This window comes from Polyodon spathula, chromosome 16, assembly GCF_017654505.1.
Source record: "Polyodon spathula isolate WHYD16114869_AA chromosome 16, ASM1765450v1, whole genome shotgun sequence".
Lineage (NCBI taxonomy): Eukaryota > Metazoa > Chordata > Actinopteri > Acipenseriformes > Polyodontidae > Polyodon > Polyodon spathula.
In genome coordinates this window covers 13585031-13607690 of record NC_054549.1, presented here as the reverse complement: position 1 = coordinate 13607690, position 22660 = coordinate 13585031, and the positions used below count along the sequence as shown (strand labels likewise).

Below are 22660 nucleotides of genomic sequence, written 5' to 3'. Positions count from 1 at the left end.
GATTTACTCATTTCTCATCTCTAAATTGCATTAGTGGCTCAGAATTTCCCAGCCCCTGCTCAACAGTGGCACATTGTTAACCCAGTCTGAGTGGCAATGACATTGTTACTTCCACTTCAAACTGATTTTAAATTATTGTTATTTTTTTTCTGATTTGCAGAAATGGAGCTTAACTGTCGGTTTAAATGGGGCAATGAAATCCGTTTAACTGCTGTTCTCGGAAATCTCAATTTAGAGCCATGATGTTTTGACCTTAGCTTCACTGCAGCATGCATTCCTGTGGATGCTTATCCTACATCAAACCACTGTATAACCTGCATCACCAGTGTTAGAAAACGTCAAACATTGTCATTTAAAACACACTTGTGGCACACATTTAGTTTGTTCGCTTGTCACCAAACAATAGGGAAACAACACGGGTGCTGTATTGTTATAAATCCTCTCTCCTCCTTTCTTAGTTTCTATCAACTTAAACACATGTGCAGATTATATTTTGCAAAGCCTTCTTAAATATCTAAATACCATTTTTAAAAATGCATTGGGCTCACAGTGTTAGTGTCGCAATAATCACTTATGAGGAGCTGTTCCTAGGGACCCCTACTGGCTATACAGGGGAAACTAAATAGTAGCCATGCCATTTTAGCATTCCCTGACTCTGAGTCTCACACTGTAAGGCTAAATTTAGCTTTCTGTGTTCTTCCAATTGTATAAACTGTAACATTAGGATTAAATCAGAATTATATACAGTATATGGTTTTCCAAACGCAATCAATTTAAAAGTACTGTAAACATTTTAACAACATAAGCATGAGACTTTGAACAGCTTCACAGAATGAAACACAGTACAGTTTCAGAATAAAAACAAATCGCTAATAATCATATTTATATTTGTGTGTGTTTTATAGGTTTACCGTGTGTATAGTAAATGACACATATACACCTTAAAAAAAAAAAAAAAACATATTGAAAATATATTTTGTTCCCATATGTTTGTATAGTATGAAGCTCTGGCTCGTTAACCAAAAGAGTGATTAGTGCTAAATGAATATTTTCTGTTGTCCCATCTGTGCACAGCAGTGGTTAATTGAGATTGTGTTTCCTATGTGCACACTGGTACAATTCCCCCGATGGTACAGTTTTGACTCACAGGTGGTGACCAGCTCTTCATTGATTCAGATCACGCAGGCTCAAAGGAAAGATGAGTCATCCTTGCAGCTGCAGGAGCAGTGCAGAACAGAGCATCAGCAATGGCTGGCCGACCTCCCCACAGCAGTGAATCTGAGAGCCCGCTTGGCAGGCTGGGTGCTGCTAATAGAAAGAAGTAGTGAGAAGTAACAAGATTGTGTTAACCCCGTTACTTCAGCTTATGCTTTGCATACCTGACAGTGAGACCTCATTAAAAAACATCTGGATTCCAAAAGAAACACCTTGAAACACAGCTGTTCCCTGCATCTTATAAGCTAATCACAATCACATCAGTGGAGTGTATTCAACTGATCCAAAACAACAGGACTTTTTATATCTAATGGTGTGAGCGAGTCTCTCAAGTGTACATTTGTATCTATAACCAGTTGGCCAACCACCCGTGAGTCAATTGGAACAGAAACTAATTGAAACATTACCAAATACAATGTTAAAAATGCTTTGTCATTCCCCACATTTAAATTCACAGATCCTAGGAATACATACTTTTATTTAAAAGTAAATAAAATGACATGTTTGGTCATAGTAGTGTTGTGTCACTTTTGAGATCAATTCAAAAGACCCCGGCATGTCTTGTTAGAAAAATAAAATAAAGTGAGGTGAACTGTACAGAGAGACGGCTTAAATGTGTTTAGCATTGTAAAACCACACAGAGCAGCGATAACTAATTTACTGGAGTGACTTAACCGTTATCAGGGAATGACAACTCACAGCCATTTGTTCAATACACCTTTAATAAGTATAAAATACAGAACCACATAACAGCATTCAATGAAACCGTTGGAAAAAAAATCCTTATTTAAAATGATTACAGTAATATAAATATGGCTATAACTTTTGAATGTATAAGTCCAAATGAATGTCAGTTTTAACAAGATTCCCATCCAGTTCAACAGAAGCACTTCAAATACAATCAAGCTTGATACAAACTTCTGAGGGAGTTGCAAATGTACGGACTGTACTTTTTTTTTACAGTATATACTGACAGTAAAAGGGAATGGGGAGTAGAGGGGAAAAAAACTTTATAATCTTTTTCATTCCACCAATGTCCCTCTGTTAGTTCGAGGGGACCAATCACAGAGGACTCAAGCACATACAGTGTCTGCTCCCAGCCACCCTGGAACGTCAACCTACAGTATACTGTGACAAGAAGGAATCCAAGACAACGTTTAGAATGTAGAATATTATAGAGGGGTTACGATGACTTCTGTAATGGAAGCACATGCAGAATTTAGAAAACTAACAATATTAGCAGAATTCAGCTTCTAATTTAAAGTGCTAGTTGCCTGATGCTCTTCTGTGATTTCAGACCTTCATTTTAGCTGCACATTAACGTACATGATCAATAAATCACAACCCTCCTAAAAATCAATTTTCATTTATAAACAACGAGGAAGGAGATCATGCACAACGAGAGGCAAACCAAGATTTCAGTAATGAGAAGGAATCCATTAAATACACTTTTGAGAATAACATGTAAAAGATGGGGGGTTTATATTGTGTATGTTTAAGGTAGAGCAATAACCTTACATTTTCCTCCGGTGCTAATTTCAAGGTCTGTTTCCCAATGAGAGATACAAAGGTTGTGAAATGCATTCCAACTGAATTGATTTGCTCTCTTGCGACACAGTTGAGTGCATGCAACTGCCAAAATAAAAGACAGCTATGCAATATACATCTAATAAATTATAAACCAGGCTTCATGGACATGCTGGGGCTGTGAACTGAAATATGCAATAACCTGTCATTAGGTAAGGAGCCTCTACAGAAATAAGAAATACTAACAGTAAAAAATACTGTTTAATAACACTGTAGCAGAAGTGGTTATCTTTGGCAAGTTCTGTCGTTAAAATGTAGGCCATTGTGGTATTTCTTCTCCACACTGCTGAACTGAACATCGGTGTATTGAAGCTGTCTGAAACAAAATGACTTTATATGAAAGCTTTTTGTTAAGATCCTGATTCTTTAAAGGAAAGTCACTTTCTGCTGCCTTTTTGTGCCTAAGAAACCATTTAAGATGCAGACCTCATATTTGAAAGGGTTGCAGAAACGTCTTAGGCTGGGCATTGGGCTGTCCTGCTTTGTGGAATAACTGCAGCTCTCAGCGTTCATGCAGTGTTCTCTGTGGTGCTGTATATAACTGCAGCTCTCTCAGCGTTCATGCAGTATTCTCTGTGGTGCTGTATATAACTGCAGCTCTCTAAGCATTCATGCAGTATTCTCTGTGGTGCCGTAGATAATTGTCTTTTTGTTGGCTGCTCTGATTCAGTTGTTAAGTGTCTTCAATTTTGTTTGTTTTTAGCTCAAAGTTAAAGAGGCCTGTGGCCTTGCAGAGAGGCTGGCATGCCAAGAAGTAAATGTATTTCTCTTCCATAAAGGTTAACAGCACTGATAATGAAAGTAAACTCAAACAGCTGTCAGTGTTTCATGTGTAAAATCCATTTGTTCACCAGAAAGATCGATATTGAAGCAACAGATTCTGCAACACAAGGGCATGTGTGTGATCTGGATTGCCGGAGCACTTTTTCAATACTGTCTCACAGCCTGAACAAGTTAACTTCATACAAGCTCTTCTGCTACAGCCACTACATTATGGGAGATTTTGTTCATTTTGTATATTTTCTACTGGCGGTCCTAAACTTGCACACATGTACCTCTGACGATATACACTGGACCTATAAAGGTAAAATTCCTTTCTTTCTTTTTTTTTGTAATAAAAAGCCCCAAAATACTAAAAGTTTTGCAAATTACAATTATCAATCTTCAAATGAATAGCTTGCATAGGTAACAAATAGTCTACTGCTTTCATTTGTTTTAAAAAGAATAATAATTATTTGTTCATTTGATGTGAAATAATAACTCTAAGGTCCTTTTGTTCGAATGCAGCACTCACTGCATGTGTTACACTACTATATTCAGGACTCTATTGACAGGTGAACACACTTTCTTGTAGAATTTACTGCATGCAATTTACTTTTTTATTGACCCTACATACATGCTTGTGATTTAAAACAAAGTTAATACTAAACATTTTAAATAATGACAAATGTTCTCATCTTTTGCAACAGTGCAACTTTTAAGTAACATGGCCTCCCTATAATGGTCATTTGACCCTTTTCCATTGCCCATGTATGCAGTGAAAAGTGTGTGCTGTTTGTTTATGTCTCCAGCCTGTTTTACATGCGACTGTCTATGTGAAGGTTGTGACAAATGTAATTGTAGTCAACTTTTCCCTGAAACAAAGCATCAAAATAAAAACTAGTTACTGTTTGTAGTATCTTCTTCCTATCATGGATCGAAAGAGGGGGGCTTGGACGAAGCCCACTGGGGTGAGAAGTTTCCAGACTGTGCCAAAAACCACCAATCGCCCGTCAACATCGAGAGAAAAAAAGTGAGACACAACATCACCTTGCAGCCTTTGGAGCTGAGTGGATTTGAAGGGCAGCAAGACACCAAGTTCCTCATGAAAAACACGGGCCATTCCGGTGAGGCGGTACTCTCGAATCACTTTGCAACTAGGTCAGATCACTCGAATACACTGGACTCATCCAAAGGGACTTAACTCCAGAGTCTGTACTAGTAATCAAATCTAGAGACACAATTCAAATAGCGGTCCATTAACGTTATATTAAAATTAACTACATGTTACCTTTGTATGTTGTTAAAATTGTACTCAACATTTCATTAATAGAGACTATTTCTTAACACAACTTAGTGATTGTGATGAGGCAGAGGTAAATGGTACATGGTAACAATGCACATTTAACTAAATTATTTTCCTGATAGTATCATTTTATGTGTGTATTAAACAACTTAACACTAAGTACAGTGTAGCTGCAGAGTAGTTAATGTACAGTAGTGCCTGTAATAGTGCATCTATTAGTCAAACTCCCCCTAGTGGCTGGATGAAATTTGCAAGTAAGAAATACCACACAGAACTAATGTGCTATTTCTATATCCACTAGGGGCAGTGTTGCAGGGGGACAGGTTAATACTCTGGCGCACCAGCTGTACTTAGAGAGAAAACATGTTTGAGAACCATTGTAAGCCCATTAGGGGTGCTTTAAACTTTTGGATGCAATGCCTGAAACAAAAAAAAGGATAGAGAAAGAGATTGCAATTAGCAAGAAGAATACATCAGTGGAGAGTAGTGTGATGTTGAGCTGCTCTTTCAATCCAGTAAGCTTTCCCCTCTCTTTCAATGACCTCTCAATTTGACAGTTCAGATAGACTTGCCTCCCACCATGGCTATTACCAAAGGGCTGCCCAGCAGATACACTGCCACTCAGATGCACCTGCACTGGGGTGGGATGAACCAAGAGGCCAGCGGGTCAGAGCACACCATTGATGGGATGCGCTACATGGCTGAGGTAAAGCAGCACCATGCATGTTTGCATATGACATTTCACAGCAGGACTACACTTACCAGAATGCACTGGGGGGTGAGCTGAAAAGCCTGAACTGTCCTAGAGTACATGGAGTCACATGGTAACCCTAATACAACAGAATCATGGGTGTTGACTTAAATACAAACTATCTGAATACGTGATGTTACCGCTTCCAATAGTAAAAGTTTAATAAATCATTTACATTTTTTCAGTAACACTAAACCTGACCCATCAATCTCCAGGTTATCTTAGCATGGATTGTCTGAATTGACTGCTAGAGAGGGGCAACACAATCCAGTTTGCCACTTTTCTTGCTTGTTCTTCCACTGGAGCCCTACCATGCGACACTTGGTTACCTTGCTGTGCTTCAGCTTCAATCAGGGCTTCCCAGATCTCCTGCACAGTTGCAATATTACCTTGTCAGAGAGACAGTTATAGCTCAGTCGAGTCATTGTTTCTTAGAAAGACAGCAAAGTAAATCCTATTAACAGAAGGATGGAGATATGCTGTTGCTTTCACTTCACTGGATTCTATTTTTCTTGGTATGTTTTACTAACTAACCAGCAATGTCTTCTCTTTCAACCACACTTATTCAATGAAGTGCACAGCACGGTCAATGGGAATAAATAGTTTGACAAAAGTGGAGCCTCTGGGCTGGAGCTGGGCTCCTTCATTTACAGTGGAGAGGGTCAGCTGAAACCTCCACGTAAATGAATGCGAATGGCCTGTTATTGTAACTGCCTTTGCTTTGTGACCTGCCTTTCTGCAATTGCTTGGCATTGTCTTGGTTTGGCAACAGCAATTACCCCATCTGATCCGCAGCACCCAGTGTCTGCTGACGAGGAATCGTGTTGGAATGCTGTGCGTTTAGAATGGCCCTCGTTTTCCCAGCAGAGCAGAGGCCCGTGTCAATCCATTGTTCAACCCTCTCCAGACACCACTGATGTTGCTAACATGGAACTACTTCTTCTACTTGTCGTTACAGCTGCATATCGTTCATTACAACTCCGACAGATATGCCAGTTTTGCTGAAGCCAAAGACAAACCGGATGGGTTGGCAGTACTTGCATTTATCTATGAGGTAAAACTCAACATTTCTCTCATCCATAAAGAATCCATTTAGCCCAGAACCACTGCCTTGTCTTGGAGGATCTGAAGATTCTCAGCAGATAGCTCAACCTGCTTCCACCTCTACTTTAGACTAGCTCTGTATTTGAGTCCCTTCAGTAAAATAGGTTAAGTGCAAAGGCCACTGTTATGCGATACTGCAGCTCAGGTTTGAGGTCAGGAGGAGGTCGTCTTGGCTAGATTCCGAGTGCACGGACCATTCCACAGCTTTGTTTAGTTGAGGGCAAAGAGATGATTTTGTCTATTTACTACCATAAAAAAAAAAGCCACAGTTATCAAGAATCGTGGCTCCCTCTAGTGGACTCAGCGATGGAAAGCTTCCTTTGATGGATTTAAAGGAGTGCTAACCAAGGCATCAATTTCTTTCCTCTTGGCAGCTTTGTTAAAATGATCGCTGTTTAATGATACGTTAGTTTAGGGTATGCTGTATGTCACATGGTCTGATTGCAGCCAGACTATTAGACGACACTTGATGAAGTGATTTATACCAGGAAGCAGGAGCACTGTTTCATCTATAGTGTTGAGTTTGCTTTATCTACATATTCCAAGCTGAAGCATAAAATACAAGCAAGAGAAGAAAGGTGGTGTCAGTGATGAGGTTTCTGGTGCTAAGAATCCCCATTATAAAGCCTTGCTCAGCACTCCTTTAAGAAAGCTTTTGCTTCTTTTCTGTTGATGATTATTTTGTCGTTCCGTGAGGATTCTTTTCAGGAGATCCTGTCCCTGCTGCTGCATGATGTATAACTGCGACAAGGTCTCGGTGAGATAAGCACTGCTCTGGCACCGACAGCTGTATTCAGAAGCTGGATCAATAAGCCTGTGTTCCAGCAGCAGATCTTCTCATTTCAATTCTGCAGTGAATAAGAATGAGGCTTTCTTGACATGTCTGTGAAGGTGTCTTGCACACGAGCTGCTGTATGTGGTGAATGGGCTTCTTTTATGTGACTGATATACATGACATACATGACATCTGGAATATAGCCAAGCTGCATCTGCCTGGTATTAATAAGCAGCCGCCCTCTGTGGCTCCTGCACATATATAGTGACCCATGGTTTGGCGCCTCAAGCTGCCACCAGCAACACAGCGTCTTCAATGCTAACCACTCTGAATATCTGCTTTTTCTGTGCCCCATTTTATAGGACGGCCACCTTGAGAACACGTACTACAGTGATTTTATAGCAAATCTAGAAAAAATTAAATATACAGGTAACATATAATACAGAATAATAACAATACCTATATATATATATATATATAATATATATATATATATATATATATATATATATATATATATATATATATATATATATATATATATATATATATAATGTCATGCCTGTTTCAATGTATTGGTTATTTGTCTTGACAGATCAGTCAACTTACATCTCATCACTAAATGTGCGTGCCATGCTTCCTGAGAATCTGTCCAATTTCTTCAGATATCAGGGATCTCTGACCACACCGCCGTGCTTTGAGAGCATCATCTGGACAGTCTATGATGCCCCGATAACACTGTCCCTCAATCAGGTATGCTTCACCTCTCAGGATCACGTTTAACCTCTCGCTACAGCTGGTACATCAGAGTGTACTTGGAGGTTAGACACGATTCTGAGAGCTCTATTAATTAATGATGTGCCATCTCAAACTTCTGTTTAAAAGATTAGAATAATGGAAAACACCTTAATGGACCACAGGAACAAAACCTTGCGGAATGATTACAGGCATGTCCAGCCTCTCAACGACAGAGTGATTGAAGCCTCTTTTCTGCCCAGGCTCGGAGGTAAGAACAACAAGCAAAGTCACGTTTGTCTGAAAAGACAAAGGCCTTACAGCAATATAACAGCGTATAACCCAAAACACTTTGGACACATTTCTTAAAGCAAGATTAAGCACCTACAAATTCAGGGTGAATCTTGTTTTTTAGTGACTGCATGTTTTAGTTCCTTTTAAGAGGGAATCAAAAATTACATTATTTTCTGGAGAAAAATGTGAATATTCTTAGAAACCTATCTTAAAAGACAAAGCTTGTCATTCCAGTTGTCAGTTCTAAAACGAGTCGCCTTCTGCTGCACTCTAGTGGTGTTTTATTGTATTGCAAGCTTTCTCAAGATATTATAATAATTAAGATGTATACTACTGCCATTATCAACATTGTGTATTCATAGTGATTTAAGTTAAGCTGCACAATTTTTTTAAGCACTAAAAGCTGAACATATGAAAACAGAAGCCCTAATTTTGTTTTCTTTAGCATTCTGCCGCCATGAAGACATTGAAGCCAAACTAGAAAAGATAGAGCAAATGATACAGGACCTCGGGAAGCAGATACGGAGAGGTATTACTTTAACTACGACTCCTTCATCTCCACTTAAGCATACATTTCTTATGGAGTAGTTGTATGTTTCTGTAATGCTGTCAAACCTGTATATAATAGGTTTATGTTAAATCACAAAGCAGGAGATTCCCCAGCAATAAACAAGCTTCGTTTTTCAGCCCTTGTGCTGTGTTTAGCCATCTAAAGAGTGTGCGCTACAGTCCTGCACATTGGGAGCTGCATCCCTGTCTTCTTTTCTGTCTTGCAGGCAAATTCCGACACAGCGGACTCCAGGATCAACCAGGTGCTTTTCATCACAATGGACCCAATTGATCTTTTGTCTTTACAGTAAAATTCTATTTTCAAGTCAAATAAAAATGCTGGTGTTGCAAAACTAGTAACAGACACCACAGAAGGTCCATTTAGGAACCCTTAAAGTACTGGAGAGGCTGGTGTTTATCTTGTAACATCTAGTTTCCTATTTACTAGGGATGCACCGAACCCCTGGGAGGGAGGGCAGGGGTATCAGTCATTAAATGAAAGACATGCAATCCCAAGAATTCTTAGGGTTGGAACAGCACAACCAACTTGAAAGCTGCAATCCTGGAATTAACTCACTGTTTTTAATATTCTTCTTTTATTTTATTCTTCAGGGCAGACATACATCGCCCCCCTTGCATTCCATTTCACAGAGAAGAGTTTCAGGAGCTACGCACAGGTGCACCTGACGCACATCATGGAGCTCCGCTCGTTCACGGCCTGCATGCACGTCAAGACCGGGACCACTGGGGTCCACACCATCCTCTCCTACTCCGGCTTCCAGAACGACAACGAGCTGGTGATTAGCACAGGGGCCGAAGTGGGGCTCTGGATAGGGGGCCACTTTGTGAACTTCCCTCTCAACCACAGGTCTCAGGAAGTGCTGCACTACTGCATCACATGGTCCTCCCACTCAGGAGCAGCCAAGCTGTGGGTCAATGGGGTGGTGGGAGAGGAGAAGCATGTTAGAAGGGGCTACGTCCTTAGGGCTGGGGGGATCTTCATCCTCGGTAAAGACCAGAACGGGACTTTGGGGATCTCTGAATCCGATTCTTTCGTCGGTCACATGAGTGACGTGAATATCTGGGACTACATCCTGAGCTCTTCAGAAATCAGACAGCTCATGAGATGCAGCAATGTACGCAGTAAAGGAAATGTGGTCGGCTGGGGAATTCACACAGTGGACCTCTTTGGAGGGGTAAGGCTGGAAAGAGACACTAGGTGTGGTTAACAGAATTTTTGCATTTAAAGTTGAAGCTCAAACTTTCTCTACTTTCAATCTTATCCTAATGTTTGTTTATCTAATCCATATTTGTGTCAATATGAAAGAATACGGTTATGATTTTGAAGTGACTTTTACATTTCAAATAATTCCAAATTGCATATCGTCAGTGGCAAGTCTTGTAGAGAAACGATTTGTGTCGCTCGGTATTTGGAAATCAAAAAATGTAAATGAAACTTTTCATGAAGCATTTCAATAAAGATTCCGTGTCTGTCGTTTTTAGTCTCCAAATCTTTTGTGTTTTTTTGTGGCAGTAGCACATGGGAGTCTTGGCCCTGGGTCTTCTAAACGTTAATCTATCCTTGAAACACAAAGACACACTGAAAAACAAACAAGGTCAGTCTTCTTGTATCTGGTTTATTTTCATTCTTACTCCACCATGAAATCATTCAGAACCTGAAAGACTGACCCACTGGCCTCGCTCTAGAGTCTACAGGCTATGTCCAAGGCCCCCTCCTCTGTCATTGGTTTCAGATCAATAACAGTGGGACTCTGGGACCCAATAACAGTTTCAGTTTTGTTCCTCTTGGCAAGCAACTGGCTGACTTCCAGGAAGGTTTTGTTTTTGGTTTCCGGAACAACGATAAAGATGTAGCCCAACGTTGCCAAGCAGATGGCACCGAATATGATAAAACTGTAGGTGCCGAGCCCCTTCTGAAAAGACAGAAAGGCACGACTTGTAAATCTGCTGGATAATCTCGTACAGCCAAGTGCTTTAATGCATTGAAGATCTGTAGTAACAACACGTCAGCATTTGAGAAACAAAAGATATTAAATTTGCCCACAAAAGCTTTTCTGCACTGAATGTTAGGGGTAGATCTGATCAACCTATGCCCAGCTGGTATGAGACCATGCTGGGGTTTTTCTCCCCAGCGTTTCCAGTCCTGGGGTATCACCCTGGATTGCATTATTCACCTGTAGTGGTACTCATCCCTTCCTGCAGAAAGTAAAGCAGCCCATGACTTCCAGTAGACATTATAGTTACCTCCATGAAGGGGAAGACCAGGCCCACAGTGAAGTTAGAGAGCCAGTGCACTGAGCCGGCCACCATGAAAGCAGCTGGTCTGGAAGACTGTCGGAACATCTCAGTGGTCACCACATATGGGATTGGACCTTATGGAAAGAAACACTGATGAAGCTATTGGAAGCTTTGTGCTTACAGTGAAACAGGGACTGTGCAGTGTCCAGAACGCTTGCGTAATAAGATTACCCAAAAATACATCAATCGTGAATCACTGACATATTCTTTACAAGCTTAGTACTGACACGATGTTCAATGAAGCAGGCACCCACTCACATTGCCATTTACTTCACTCTCCTAAAAGATGATACAGTATATTTACTTACTGGGTCCTATTGCATGTCCAATAATATAAACAATTACACAAGCAATGCTCAGGTAAGGAATCCACTCAGCATCATCCTGTAAATAAAATAGTACAACCGTTTTAACACAGCACAGACAGACCCTGGATAGAGAGAGAGATTTCACAAGCAGCACATTGTTTGAAATACAGCACTGGGATACAAATAGGAGACTATACATATAAAGGTAATACCCATTTGACATGCTATCCTGTAAGATACCCAAACCACCCGCACCTGCATCTAAAGGGCTGCTTTATAAGAATATTCCCTTTGGCAATTTGCTTAACCACTGCATATCTGCTTTCATGTCTACTTGTGGCACAGTACATAACTGAGGGAGGGTCAACAAACAGATTTAACACACCTGAACAGATATTAGAACTCCCAACATGTCCTGTGTAATCCAGTACAGCAAGCTGTGATGTTAGCCCCCAGCTTCCAATAAACCAGATGTACTTGAAAACCTCTCCCTAACCCATGGTAAACGCCACTTCAGTTAACATGCCTGGATTGGCGGGCAGAGTAGCGTTCTGGACGCCCAGAGTGATTTTAAACTGCAAGGAGCAAACTGTCAGCCAGGCATTTTGCAACCTGTTAACTATTATACTGCTCTGAAGCCTCCCTGGAAGAGGAAGCATGCTATGCATACTAACAAAGGGCTTGTAATATGGATTTTAATACCCTTTGGCGAAGAGACAGTAATACAGATTTTTTTTTTTGTGTTATTTAAATCAGAATGGAAAACCCTCCACTCATGACAGGGTGCCAGTTTATAAACGTATCAATCGCTAAGCGGGCTGATGATATGAAGTACAGATTTCATCTGCTGTATAGAATTAAATACTTCAGTATTTAACAGGGCTGAATAATTCAGCCACTGCAGTCAAAGCTTTTAGTTTTATTGTCCTTTTATAAGATTAGTGGAAGTTTGCACAGGTTGGCTCAATGGTACGGAGCTCTCATAAAAATGGTTTTTAAAACATCAGGTATTTTTTAGGGTCTGCAAGGAAGAAGGTACCAGTAGAGATATTGTCTTAGATATGCTTTCAGAGTTTATCTGCAGAACTAACTAATTTTGCTTCATAAAGTCAAATGAAACTTGCTGAACAATGTTACATTAACATTCTGAATTGCATACTGCTTTGTAGTTTTCCCATATACTTAACGAAAAACTGACAAATTTCAAAATGTAACATGAAATACTGTACTACCATTATGGCTTCCTGTAGACTTTTGCAATATAATTTTGCAATTTATTTGATTACATGATGCTAAATAAAAGATCTAAATTATGTTCATATAGTTTTGAAATGAAGCCTCAATCCTAAAATTCTAGGTGATGCAAAAGTTGCATAGCTGTATATATGCATGTTGCTTAAATAAGGCCCTTTTGACTCTACAAGTGTAGGTGAGTCTCTATGTCTTTAAAATGACAGAGAGACCATTTCGAATGACTCCCATCCATTGCTGTTTCATTGTTTCTAATAAACCCTGTATTCATGCTTCTGATTTGGAAGTTTGACACACTGCAAAAACATTCCATCCTGAGAAATGTTCTCAGCACCTGGAGCGTGAGAGCGATAGTCAGGACCGCACAGGCAGCGGCACAAATCCCAAATCCAATCAGGAGGAGGAGCTTCCTTCCTGAAGCTTCCACAATGAAAACCTGGGGGACAAGAAAACAAGCTTCATGAAAGTGCTCCTACCCTCTCCCTGCCTTTATCGACTGGCATACAGGCACTTCATTATGTGATGTCAACGAGTGAACAAAGCATGCTAGGTTTTACTGCTAGTTACTATAACAGTGCCAAAGCGCTGTGACAATGCCAGAGAGATTCAATAAATATACAACTTACAGCTGCTATAGTCATGAATACATTTACTGAACCTGTTCCCACGGTGACATATTGGACATTACTCTCCTTCACACCAGCAGATCCATAAATGCTATCAGCATAGTAATAGATCTGAAAAAATAAACTCTGGGTTAGCTGAAATCGCCAATGATTCAACTAGCAGGATCTGCATTACTCTACGACGGATGGGCTAGTGTTATTCATTAAACAAACTGTGTAAAAATAAAAGGACCACATATTCTCAGTCCACGTGTAAACTTGATGTCGTTGTTGTGTAATTCAAATATAGAGGCCAACTGGACTCTGAGATGTGGTTTCATTCTTGGAGAGCCCTATACAGCATCCAAAAGTACTCTGAAATAACAAACCTGGATGAGGATTTCTGTTAAAACTGTTGTTAGCGTTTACGGTAAATACTAACTAATATTCTCTATATTTTTGCCATAGATTCAGGCACAGAATGAAAAGTTAGCGGTAGTAGATGCCGCAGTATATTGGCCCACAACAAGCAGGCAGTCGCAACAAAGTGACGGCAAGTTTCCATGGAGAGGAGAAGGGTGTGGTTTAATCTGGAAACCTTAAAAGACACGGCTTAACAAAAGACGTTCATTGAAATGTAAGAGAAATAGTGGGCATGGTTCTCCACCTACAGCATTGACCCCAGACAGCTGCTGTCCCATGTTCATCACAGTGATTGAAATGAGCTGCCAGCGCAGGGACGGGAATGAGCAGAGGTTCAGAACTGACAGGCGCCCTTCAGTCTTCTCCGACTGCCCCTCCAGACGCATCTCCTCTATTTCACTGTCCACGTCCTCCCAGCCTCTCAGTCTCTGTAAGGCTCAAGAGCAATGGAGAGGAATGCCCATTACTAGACAGTATCCTCTCTGTTCTGAACTTGAGGTCGCTGATCCAAATATAGGAGATTTTCAGACAGGGAGAGGTCTGAAAGGTGTTGTTTGTTATAATCAGAAACCTGGTTAATGGCCACAGGAGTCATCTTAGACATCATAGAAGGTAATGAATACCTCTCAACCACCTGAAGGCAAATAAAATGTGCCAAACTCCATTTATATTCATCCTGTAGAAATAACAGTTGAAGGATTTAAAAACTGGTTTACCTTTTCTTGCCTTTTCTTCATCGCCTTTCTGGATCAGCATGTATCTTGGACTCTCGGGGAAAAAGGGCAAGAAAACGAGTTCTATAACCGCAGGAATGCCAGTGAGAGCAAGCATTAGAGTCCAGCCTGTCGGACAAACAAACAGCAATCAACACAGACTGCATAGGGCGGAGAGCATCACGAGTCATCAGTAGACCTGGTTGTGAGTTACTGTATGTGCAACTCACCTCTGGTGTTGCCCAGCAAGCTTCTAATACCAAATATCTGAGCCACGAGGATGCCGATAGCAATGAAGAGCTGGGGCACAATGCCGATGGCGCCCCGCAGGTTCTTTGGGGAGATCTCACCCAGATACATAGGCACCACATTGGAGGACAGGCCTACAAGATGCGGAGGAATGTTGGGGGTTGAGCAGTTTGCTTATCGGTATGAAACTACGTTCTTGTTAAATACAATGAGTTCAAAACACTGCTGCTCCTCCCTATTCATGGGTCTGGCCCTGCCTGTTTATGACAGTAACTTATCCCCTAGAAATCAGACCATGCTTTGAGATCGCCACACGATGGTCTCTTGGTAATTCCATGAACTCAGTTCCATGAACTGGCTCAAGGGCTTTTAGTGTTTGAGCTCCTTTACATTGGAACTCGCTTCCACATCGTACCCGGAATGCCGAGTCTGTCAGTATATCTAAGCTACAAATATACAGTATGTCTTTGATTTAGTCTTTCACTAGCAAGCAGTTTCGTTTCACTTAACTAACACTGTTGTAAAACATGGATCGAGAATTGATTAGGAGTTTGCTACGCATGTGGACTGGCAGAGCTATACTGGTGTTCTTTTCTGAAAAGAGACTAATACTGCAGATAGCAGACTGTTTGGTTCAAATTGCATGTACTGCTAACCACTGATAGAGACGTTGCGTCTACAAGCTCTTGCCCAACATTGACTGCAAGCTAACGAGATAACAATGCTGTGGACTACAATTAGCACAGGCTCTAAAGACTTCAGAGAGATCGAAAGTGATAATGCCACTAGGATCAAAGGGGGTCGCAAGAAGATAACAAAAGGCAGATGTATGGACCTTTTATCTCCAGGAGTGTGAAGAATGCACTGAGTTCAGAGGTTGTCACACTAGCCTACACACACAGACACACACACACACACACACACACAATAAATTAAATTACCTTTGCAATTGGTTAAGTGTCAGAGAAAGAGGAGGTGGACCACCTATACAGAAGGGTATTTAATGTCATGCAAACATTGGAATGATGAGTATTCTGTTTGTCCTGTACCTGGGACCAGACTCCCTGCATATTTCAATAAACCTGGCAACTGATTGAAGAAAAGGACTGTGCATTTTCTTCAATCTACTTACTCACCATCATTTGTTTTAAGTTACTTCAAACACTGTCTCTCTTGCAGTACTGATCAGATGCAATACAGATCGCTGAAGCTCAATGAGGGCCCCCTGCATTGTTTTATTCTGCATCCCAGTCTAGCGTATAAAAACCTGCCTCTTGCTTTCGCAAACTCAGAGTGAAGTTCTGGCCTCTAATTGCATATGACAAGCAGCAGAATTTTTACAGTTCTCAGTTTTATATCCCTGCCTTGTCTCACCTGCACAGATTCCTACGATAAAGCGCGCGGAAATAATGATTTCGTACGACTTTGCCGCCTCGCTTGCTCCCATCAGAACAGCAGGAACGATTGAAAAGATGTTATTAAACAGCAAGGTGCCCCTCCTGCACAAAAAGAGAAAGAAAGCACACTTCCGCTCAGCTTACGGAACAGCTTTCCCAGCACAACACAGGGTTATAATCGGCTATTTCCATCAATGTGACGTGGTGTGGCTGACAGGCGTTTCAGCACAGAGCACAAGAGCCTGCCTTTGTTTTCTAGCTGTAAAATCAGAGGCCCGTCTAGTCTTACCTTCCTAATTTATTGACCAGCGGAGCTACCATTAGTGAGCCAAAGAACCCCCCTAATGGAAACATGGACACAGACAGAGACCACAACAAGGTCAGGTAGCTGTCTTCAATGGGGTTTCCATAGCGATCATAGTATGTCTGGTTGTAAAACTCCTGCATCACCTGCAAAGGATACGAAAAAAAAAAAACTACTAAGTTCAATTATTATTCCATTCTGCACCATGAACAAAATCCTTGGATTTGGAAGTAAATTAAGCAGTGTTTTTCCATAACTGAGGTCAGCTCTAGTCACACCACTGCTGTGTAAATAGTGAAGAAATATATGGAGCAAATAAAACTGTATTATTATCCTTTACTATTTACACCCCCCCCCCCCCAATATTTATTTTAATTGCAGTACACCAACTGTAGCCCCAAACCTAGCGTTAACCTCGTTAAACTAGAAACTCTAACCCGAACCCTTATTTAGTGTTACACAACCTTTAGTCTGCAAATGAATTTCATTTGCTCAGTGGTGGTGTAAACAGCTTTTTCAATGGTGCATAATTACCCATATTTTATCACCTAAGTTAAAAGTGGGTGTCACATCAATACAGCATTTCAAGATCAAGAGAACAAATAGATTTTCTTAGATTTATAGTAAATGTACTTCATCTCAAGCCCTTTGATGCAGGTGTGTTCAGAGAATGGAATTTGCATTTAAATAGCGTTTTCAATCCACACAGCTATGTTGCAAACATATAACTTGGGTCATTGGGTTTGCTGACATGAATAACCTTGTTGAGCAAACTGCATTTTACCGGAGCTGGTGAGTTGACAACAGCAACATTGTATCCATACTGGAAGGAAGATCCAAACGTGGAAATCAGAACGGCCAATGCAAGGACAAGAGTCAGCTTCTACAGAAAGGACACACATGATGTGCAAACAAGCAGTCAAAAAGGGGTCTGTATTCAATGCAATATTACCAGTGATACAGCAACAAGTCTCCTGCTTAGTGCAATAAATACAATCAAACTTCAGAAATACACCTTGAATAACAGCTAGAAACCAATCTATAAAATAGGGTTCATTATGTAATCTAATATATATATATAAGAAGTTGACTCACCCCTTTCCTTTCGCTAGCTTTGTCCGAGACGTCTATTGCTTCCATGTTAGATGTCTGTACTATGAAATCTCCTTGGTCTCTACATCGGTAGTCAATAAAGTCAAAGGCTTACCTTGCGCACTTTGAACACTTAATCAGCATTGAATATTGAATGCTTCTTTGTCTGTTGTTCACGAACGACATCAATGATAACTTAAATAATTATTTACTAGATAAATAGGTTTTACACAAGTGTAACCAAATCCTTGAGAAAGATTTAATATTTATCAAAATTACAAACCCTTGAGAAAGATTTAATATTTATCAAACCTTGTTTTCTTTATTAGGTTCAATAATGCTTTGAAGAATTGTGTGATATAACCCCTCTTTTTAGTTATTTTCTACTACAGTATAAACCTGCTATGCTTACTCATGGCAATAAAATAAAATTGCAGCATCACAAGGCCATCAGCCTTGAAATATATATATATATATATATATATATATATATATATATATATATATATATATATATATATATATATATATATCTTTATATAACACCTTTCATAGTGGACCACCATCAAAAAGCACTTTACAAAATATAAGCTGCAGAGTCACTTACAACGTCTCACCCAAAAGACGGAGCACAAGGAGGTTAAGTGACTTGCTCAGGGTCACACAGCGAGTCAGTGGCTGAGCTGGGATTTGAACCAGGGCTCCTATCCTATATGTTATTTCATACAGCAGTCCTGCTAATTGAGTTATATTAAATTCTGGACATAGGCGTTTGGTAATAATATATTGGCTTGGTAATTTGCACATTGAATTACCCATTAGTAACACCATTCTGCATTGATCTCTAAAGAGAGAGCACACAATGCAATTATTAGAGCTCTTGTCTCCCTGGTGTCATAATTATTATTAGGTTTCATGCAATGTTCATCATACCAGCACTGCAGGTGTTATTATACAAATATTGACTGGAGTTGAGGCTTACAGTGGAAATCTGTAGCCCTGAGGGCTGGAAGAGGGACAGACTGGGCAGTGATGTTTAATGCCACTGTTGCTCACTGGAGGTGAAAACTGCAATCAATATCTACTTAATGAATCTGTTACTTATTATTAAAACATATTCTTTTTGAGAAATGTGCGATGCTCTGGCTGGTGTGCCATTCAAATAGGTGGTCTATTGAGCCGAGGACTCTACCAATGCCAAATAACATCACTTTTTTTTCTCTCCAGAAAATGTAAACAGCACGGTTTCCATTTTATTTTCTGGGCTCTCCTGGAATGAGATGAATATGTTAATACACTGTACGTGTCTCTCAGCACCAGCATAGCCAGTGCTGGATGTATCATACAGCCGTGTGACTGCATGGTGCTGTGAAACTGACTTCAACAGCAACCAATTCAATGTTTTGTTGGGCTGAATGCTGCAAGAGGATCCTGACGTGTGTGTACAGCAAGGGTCACATTGAGGGTCTACAGAGAAATCCATTAAACCACAGCATCACACAAAGCATATCCAAATAATCAGAAGTATATCATTACTGCTTATATGGGTTTGATACACCCCACTCAATTGAGCAAGTCGACTGATCTAAAGAACGTCTGATCTCAACAGCGCCAATGACAACATCCTATTTTATTGCGATTCTCTGAAGTGCATTACTGTCTGCAAGCAGAAAATGCAAAGCAGTGTCCCACTTAGTGATTTAAAGGATAAAGTATGTCAAGCCACCCTGCCTGTAGGCACTGTGCCAGACTGGAAGCAAAACCACTGTCCCTCCTCTTCCACAGCTAGCGCTAAACTCACAATTAAAACAGACATTTCTACTGAGCCTGCTGAATTCCCCCTTGCTGTGCGAGCGATGCTGCGTCAAATTCAAATCAGCATCGTTACTGTCACTTCCAATTTCTCTCTCTCAGTGGAAATCTACAGAAACATCATAAAGGCTGGCATGTTTTTATCAGGACCTCACAATATCTGATGGCATTGTTGACACAAGTGCAACAATGTAATAAGCAATTATACTTCAAGCTGTTAAAGAGTTTTTTTTTTTTCCTTTAATGGTTGAAATCTATGGCTAGACCAAGAATGGTGTTCAGTATTTCCATTTTGATCGCTGCTCTTCACTATAAACTGATGCAGAGTGCAAGAAGCACATCATCTATATGGTTCAATCAGGTTTCTGCTGGGTCTTCACCTGCCAATCACAGATAAACACATCATTACATTATATGTAACATGACAATATGTGCTTTGCATATCGGAATATGGAGATACTGCAGACAATACAAATGTTCTGCTGCTTCCTAGTTGCTAAAGACTTCATGTGTTGTGGTTAAATAAAACGTGTGCCAGGATGCAGTACTTTTTCAATAGTGTTGTATTTAAAATATCTGCAAACCCTGAATTACAGGGGAAAAAAAAAACAACAAAAAACTGTAAATCTTTGCACAATAAAGAAGAACCATAACAAAAACAAGGTAGAAAAATTCAGCAGACTTAGACGTAAAACTGCTTTTGTGGTGGTACCAGAGTCTTTAGAAACGAACCTTGTCTTTATTGCAACGTAACAAAACAAGTTGCCTGGACCGGCTGCAAAGCCCTCCTGTGCGAACAGAGTGGGGTCATAGAAAGAAAGCATTCTTTAAAAGGGAATCACTCGCATTTGCCCAGCTGTGGGAATGATGACATCAGTTTTCTGAAGCACAGCTGGCTTGACCAGATAATTATCACATGGCCTTTTGCTCTGCTGGGGAAAAGTCTGTCGTTCTCCTCAAGCAATGATTGTGCGCCATCTTGTGGGCCTCCTGGTGAATAAAAAGGGAAACGGTAATTCCAAAAAACAAGAAATGTATTTCTAGATGAGGATCTGGAATGAGAGAGAGAGAGAGAAATACTGTAGGTTCTAGACACAACCCAATCTACACACAGTTATTCAGTAAAGTTCACCTTCTGAAGGTTTGCTGTTTAGCTAAAAACTTGGAAGCAACAGGATGAAATGCAGTTTAAAGAATCCAGTTTTTACTTAAGTATAATAACACTTCAAGATAACTGAATAGTGCCCTCCCCTCTGGCAAGACAAACTAAGAAACAGTATATCTGCACCAACTTCAAACACACACCTGTACTTCTACCCAGCCAGTGCTGTGGATTCTCAACAATACAATCACTGATGAACACTCTTTTAATTAAGACCTTTATCGATCACTCCTTCTTCCCCCAGACTGCCCCTTTAGAAACAAAATCAGCAAGCAAACCACTTGATAGATGGGAGGATATAAAGCACAGGGACTTAACTGTGCTTGGATGCCACTGGGAGTCGTTGACTAGGTTATAACTGGCTGCCCCTGAGAAACAGGAGACATGCAGACTAGCTAGTTGTGAAAAGGACACTGCTGCCACATACCTTACAGAACAGAGTCCTAAGGATGTACAGTCCTTCAAAGAGGCACGCTTGCTTATCAAATGTCATTGTTACATTTATAATGCAACGAAACATGCTGTGTTTCAGCAAAAGCTGGTAGCCCTGCTTAACTGCAGCATGGAATAAATGTCATGTTTTTGGTGTAAATGCGATGTTAATGTGTTTTGCTCGTTTGATTTTTACAATGTTTGAATTTTTCGCAAAAAAAAAAAAAAAAAAAAAAAAAAAAACAAACAAAAAAAACAGCAACATAACAGCACACTCTCCTGGAGTCTTTGCCCATTTCCTCATTCAGCAAAGTCAAATGACACTATACCGCAGAGCAGCGAGACTGAATAGAGCTTCAGGGAAAGTCCGAAAACAATGAACAATTAGATTTACGATATACATTCAAATGTAAATTGAAGTGTTTTACCCTTTAACTTGTACTGTAAAAATGCTGCCAAAATCCAGAAGACCCACCAGATTATGTCTTTCTAACGCACTGCAAGTTTTTGTCAACTAAGCGATTTTCAGGATGAAATGCAGTTTAAATAACTGGGTTACTTTCATTACAACCTGCTCCAACGCAAAGTCACAGGGAAGATTACTGCACACGGGGGACTTGTGCACCGTCATCACTTTCCAGAGGAGAATATGAAGGGCACCAAGCTTACTGCCATCACTCTACAGAATTAAACCCACTTCTCCCCCCTCATCTGCAGATTACGTGTCTGTACTCCCTCTGCTATCCTTTGTGTGATTAAAATTAGTTTAACTGGTACAAAGGTAAATCAATTCACCAATTTTGTCCTTTATTATTTTGATTTTTGATAGACCAGGAGAGGTCAAAAGACATTTAACATATAAACACAACAAACATAGACAGGCCTTTGATTGCAACCTCCTCTTTTAAAAACTGTACCATTAACCCATAGGGCTAATTGATGGTTAGAATCTTCCACGGAATGCATCGAAGCTAGCGTTCCGCCCAAAAATTAAATATACCTCGATCTGTTCTACAAAAAAAAAAATAATAATAATGGGAAAAGGAACTACTTTCACATAAATGATAATACTACAAGCAACAAAGGCAAAGTTAATCCTATGCATCCCCTTTTTTTGTAAATCCCCTTTAAAACCAGATTCAATGAACAATGCCATGTAAAACGTTCTCCGTTCCACCACCAGAGGGGGCTGTGTCCCACCAAACCAGGAGGAAGCTTCCGTAATTCAGAAGGCAGCTATCTGCACTAAGTACCAGAATACATTGCTCTCTGTCAATGTGATCTACCAAGAAGCCTGCTGAATTAACAAGGTGCCTGGGTCATTTTAGCAAAAAAAAAAAAAAAAAAAAAAAAAAAAAACACTCTGCAAAGCACAGGGAGTTATTTAGAATGCAAACAATTTGTATTGCGTTCAAAGAGCATAAAAAAGGGCTCTGCGCGAGTCGTTCTTTTGAGAGGAAAATACCAGCTACCTTAACTGTGGAGGGACTTTTTTTTGTAATCGCTTTCTTGTGTTCT

The 22660-nt window shown here is 40.2% G+C and overlaps 2 protein-coding genes across 4 annotated transcripts; one reads left to right on the top strand and one right to left on the bottom strand.

The window, feature by feature from the left end:
- The first annotated feature begins 2675 nt into the window (after nt 1-2675).
- Nucleotides 2676-10573, top strand: ca6 (carbonic anhydrase VI). Of its 3 annotated transcripts, XM_041274669.1 has the most exons (11): nt 2676-2954; nt 3657-3886; nt 4479-4688; nt 5425-5573; nt 6577-6672; nt 7860-7926; nt 8093-8250; nt 8383-8503; nt 8972-9055; nt 9303-9338; nt 9688-10573. In XM_041274669.1, the coding sequence occupies exons 2-11, from the start codon at nt 3796-3798 to the stop codon at nt 10302-10304; spliced, it is 1629 nt and encodes a 542-aa protein (XP_041130603.1). In that variant the 5' UTR covers nt 2676-2954; nt 3657-3795; the 3' UTR covers nt 10305-10573. The 3 variants fall into 3 exon arrangements, with proteins under 3 accessions (XP_041130603.1, XP_041130602.1, XP_041130601.1); XM_041274668.1 differs by lacking the exon at nt 2676-2954 and having other exon boundaries at nt 3279-3886; nt 4506-4688; XM_041274667.1 differs by lacking the exon at nt 2676-2954 and having other exon boundaries at nt 3431-3886.
- Nucleotides 10574-10657: 84 nt separating this feature from the next.
- On the bottom strand, nt 10658-18198 carry LOC121329200 (solute carrier family 2, facilitated glucose transporter member 5-like). The gene is made up of 11 exons (XM_041274670.1): nt 17429-18198; nt 16630-16790; nt 16318-16442; nt 14925-15077; nt 14698-14823; nt 14230-14417; nt 13580-13690; nt 13288-13389; nt 11703-11778; nt 11341-11468; nt 10658-11009 (listed from the first exon to the last, which is right to left on the bottom strand). The coding sequence occupies exons 2-11, from the start codon at nt 16785-16787 to the stop codon at nt 10779-10781; spliced, it is 1398 nt and encodes a 465-aa protein (XP_041130604.1). The 5' UTR covers nt 16788-16790; nt 17429-18198; the 3' UTR covers nt 10658-10778.
- Between the last annotated feature and the right edge of the window lie 4462 nt (nt 18199-22660).

Coding starts and splice junctions, on each gene's coding strand:
- ca6 (XM_041274667.1), top strand. CDS start 3,598: ATGAAAGTAAACTCAAACAGCTGTCAGTGTTTCATGTGTAAAATCCAT. Junction 8,251..8,382: donor TAACACTGTCCCTCAATCAG/GTATGCTTCACC, acceptor TCTGTTTAAAAG/ATTAGAATAATGGAAAACAC. Junction 8,504..8,971: donor TTTTCTGCCCAGGCTCGGAG/GTAAGAACAACA, acceptor TGTTTTCTTTAG/CATTCTGCCGCCATGAAGAC.
- LOC121329200 (XM_041274670.1), bottom strand. CDS start 16,787: ATGCAGGAGTTTTACAACCAGACATACTATGATCGCTATGGAAACCCC. Junction 14,824..14,924: donor CTTGCTGGGCAACACCAGAG/GTGAGTTGCACA, acceptor TTTGTCCGACAG/GCTGGACTCTAATGCTTGCT. Junction 11,469..11,702: donor TGGACATGCAATAGGACCCA/GTAAGTAAATAT, acceptor TCTTTCCATAAG/GTCCAATCCCATATGTGGTG.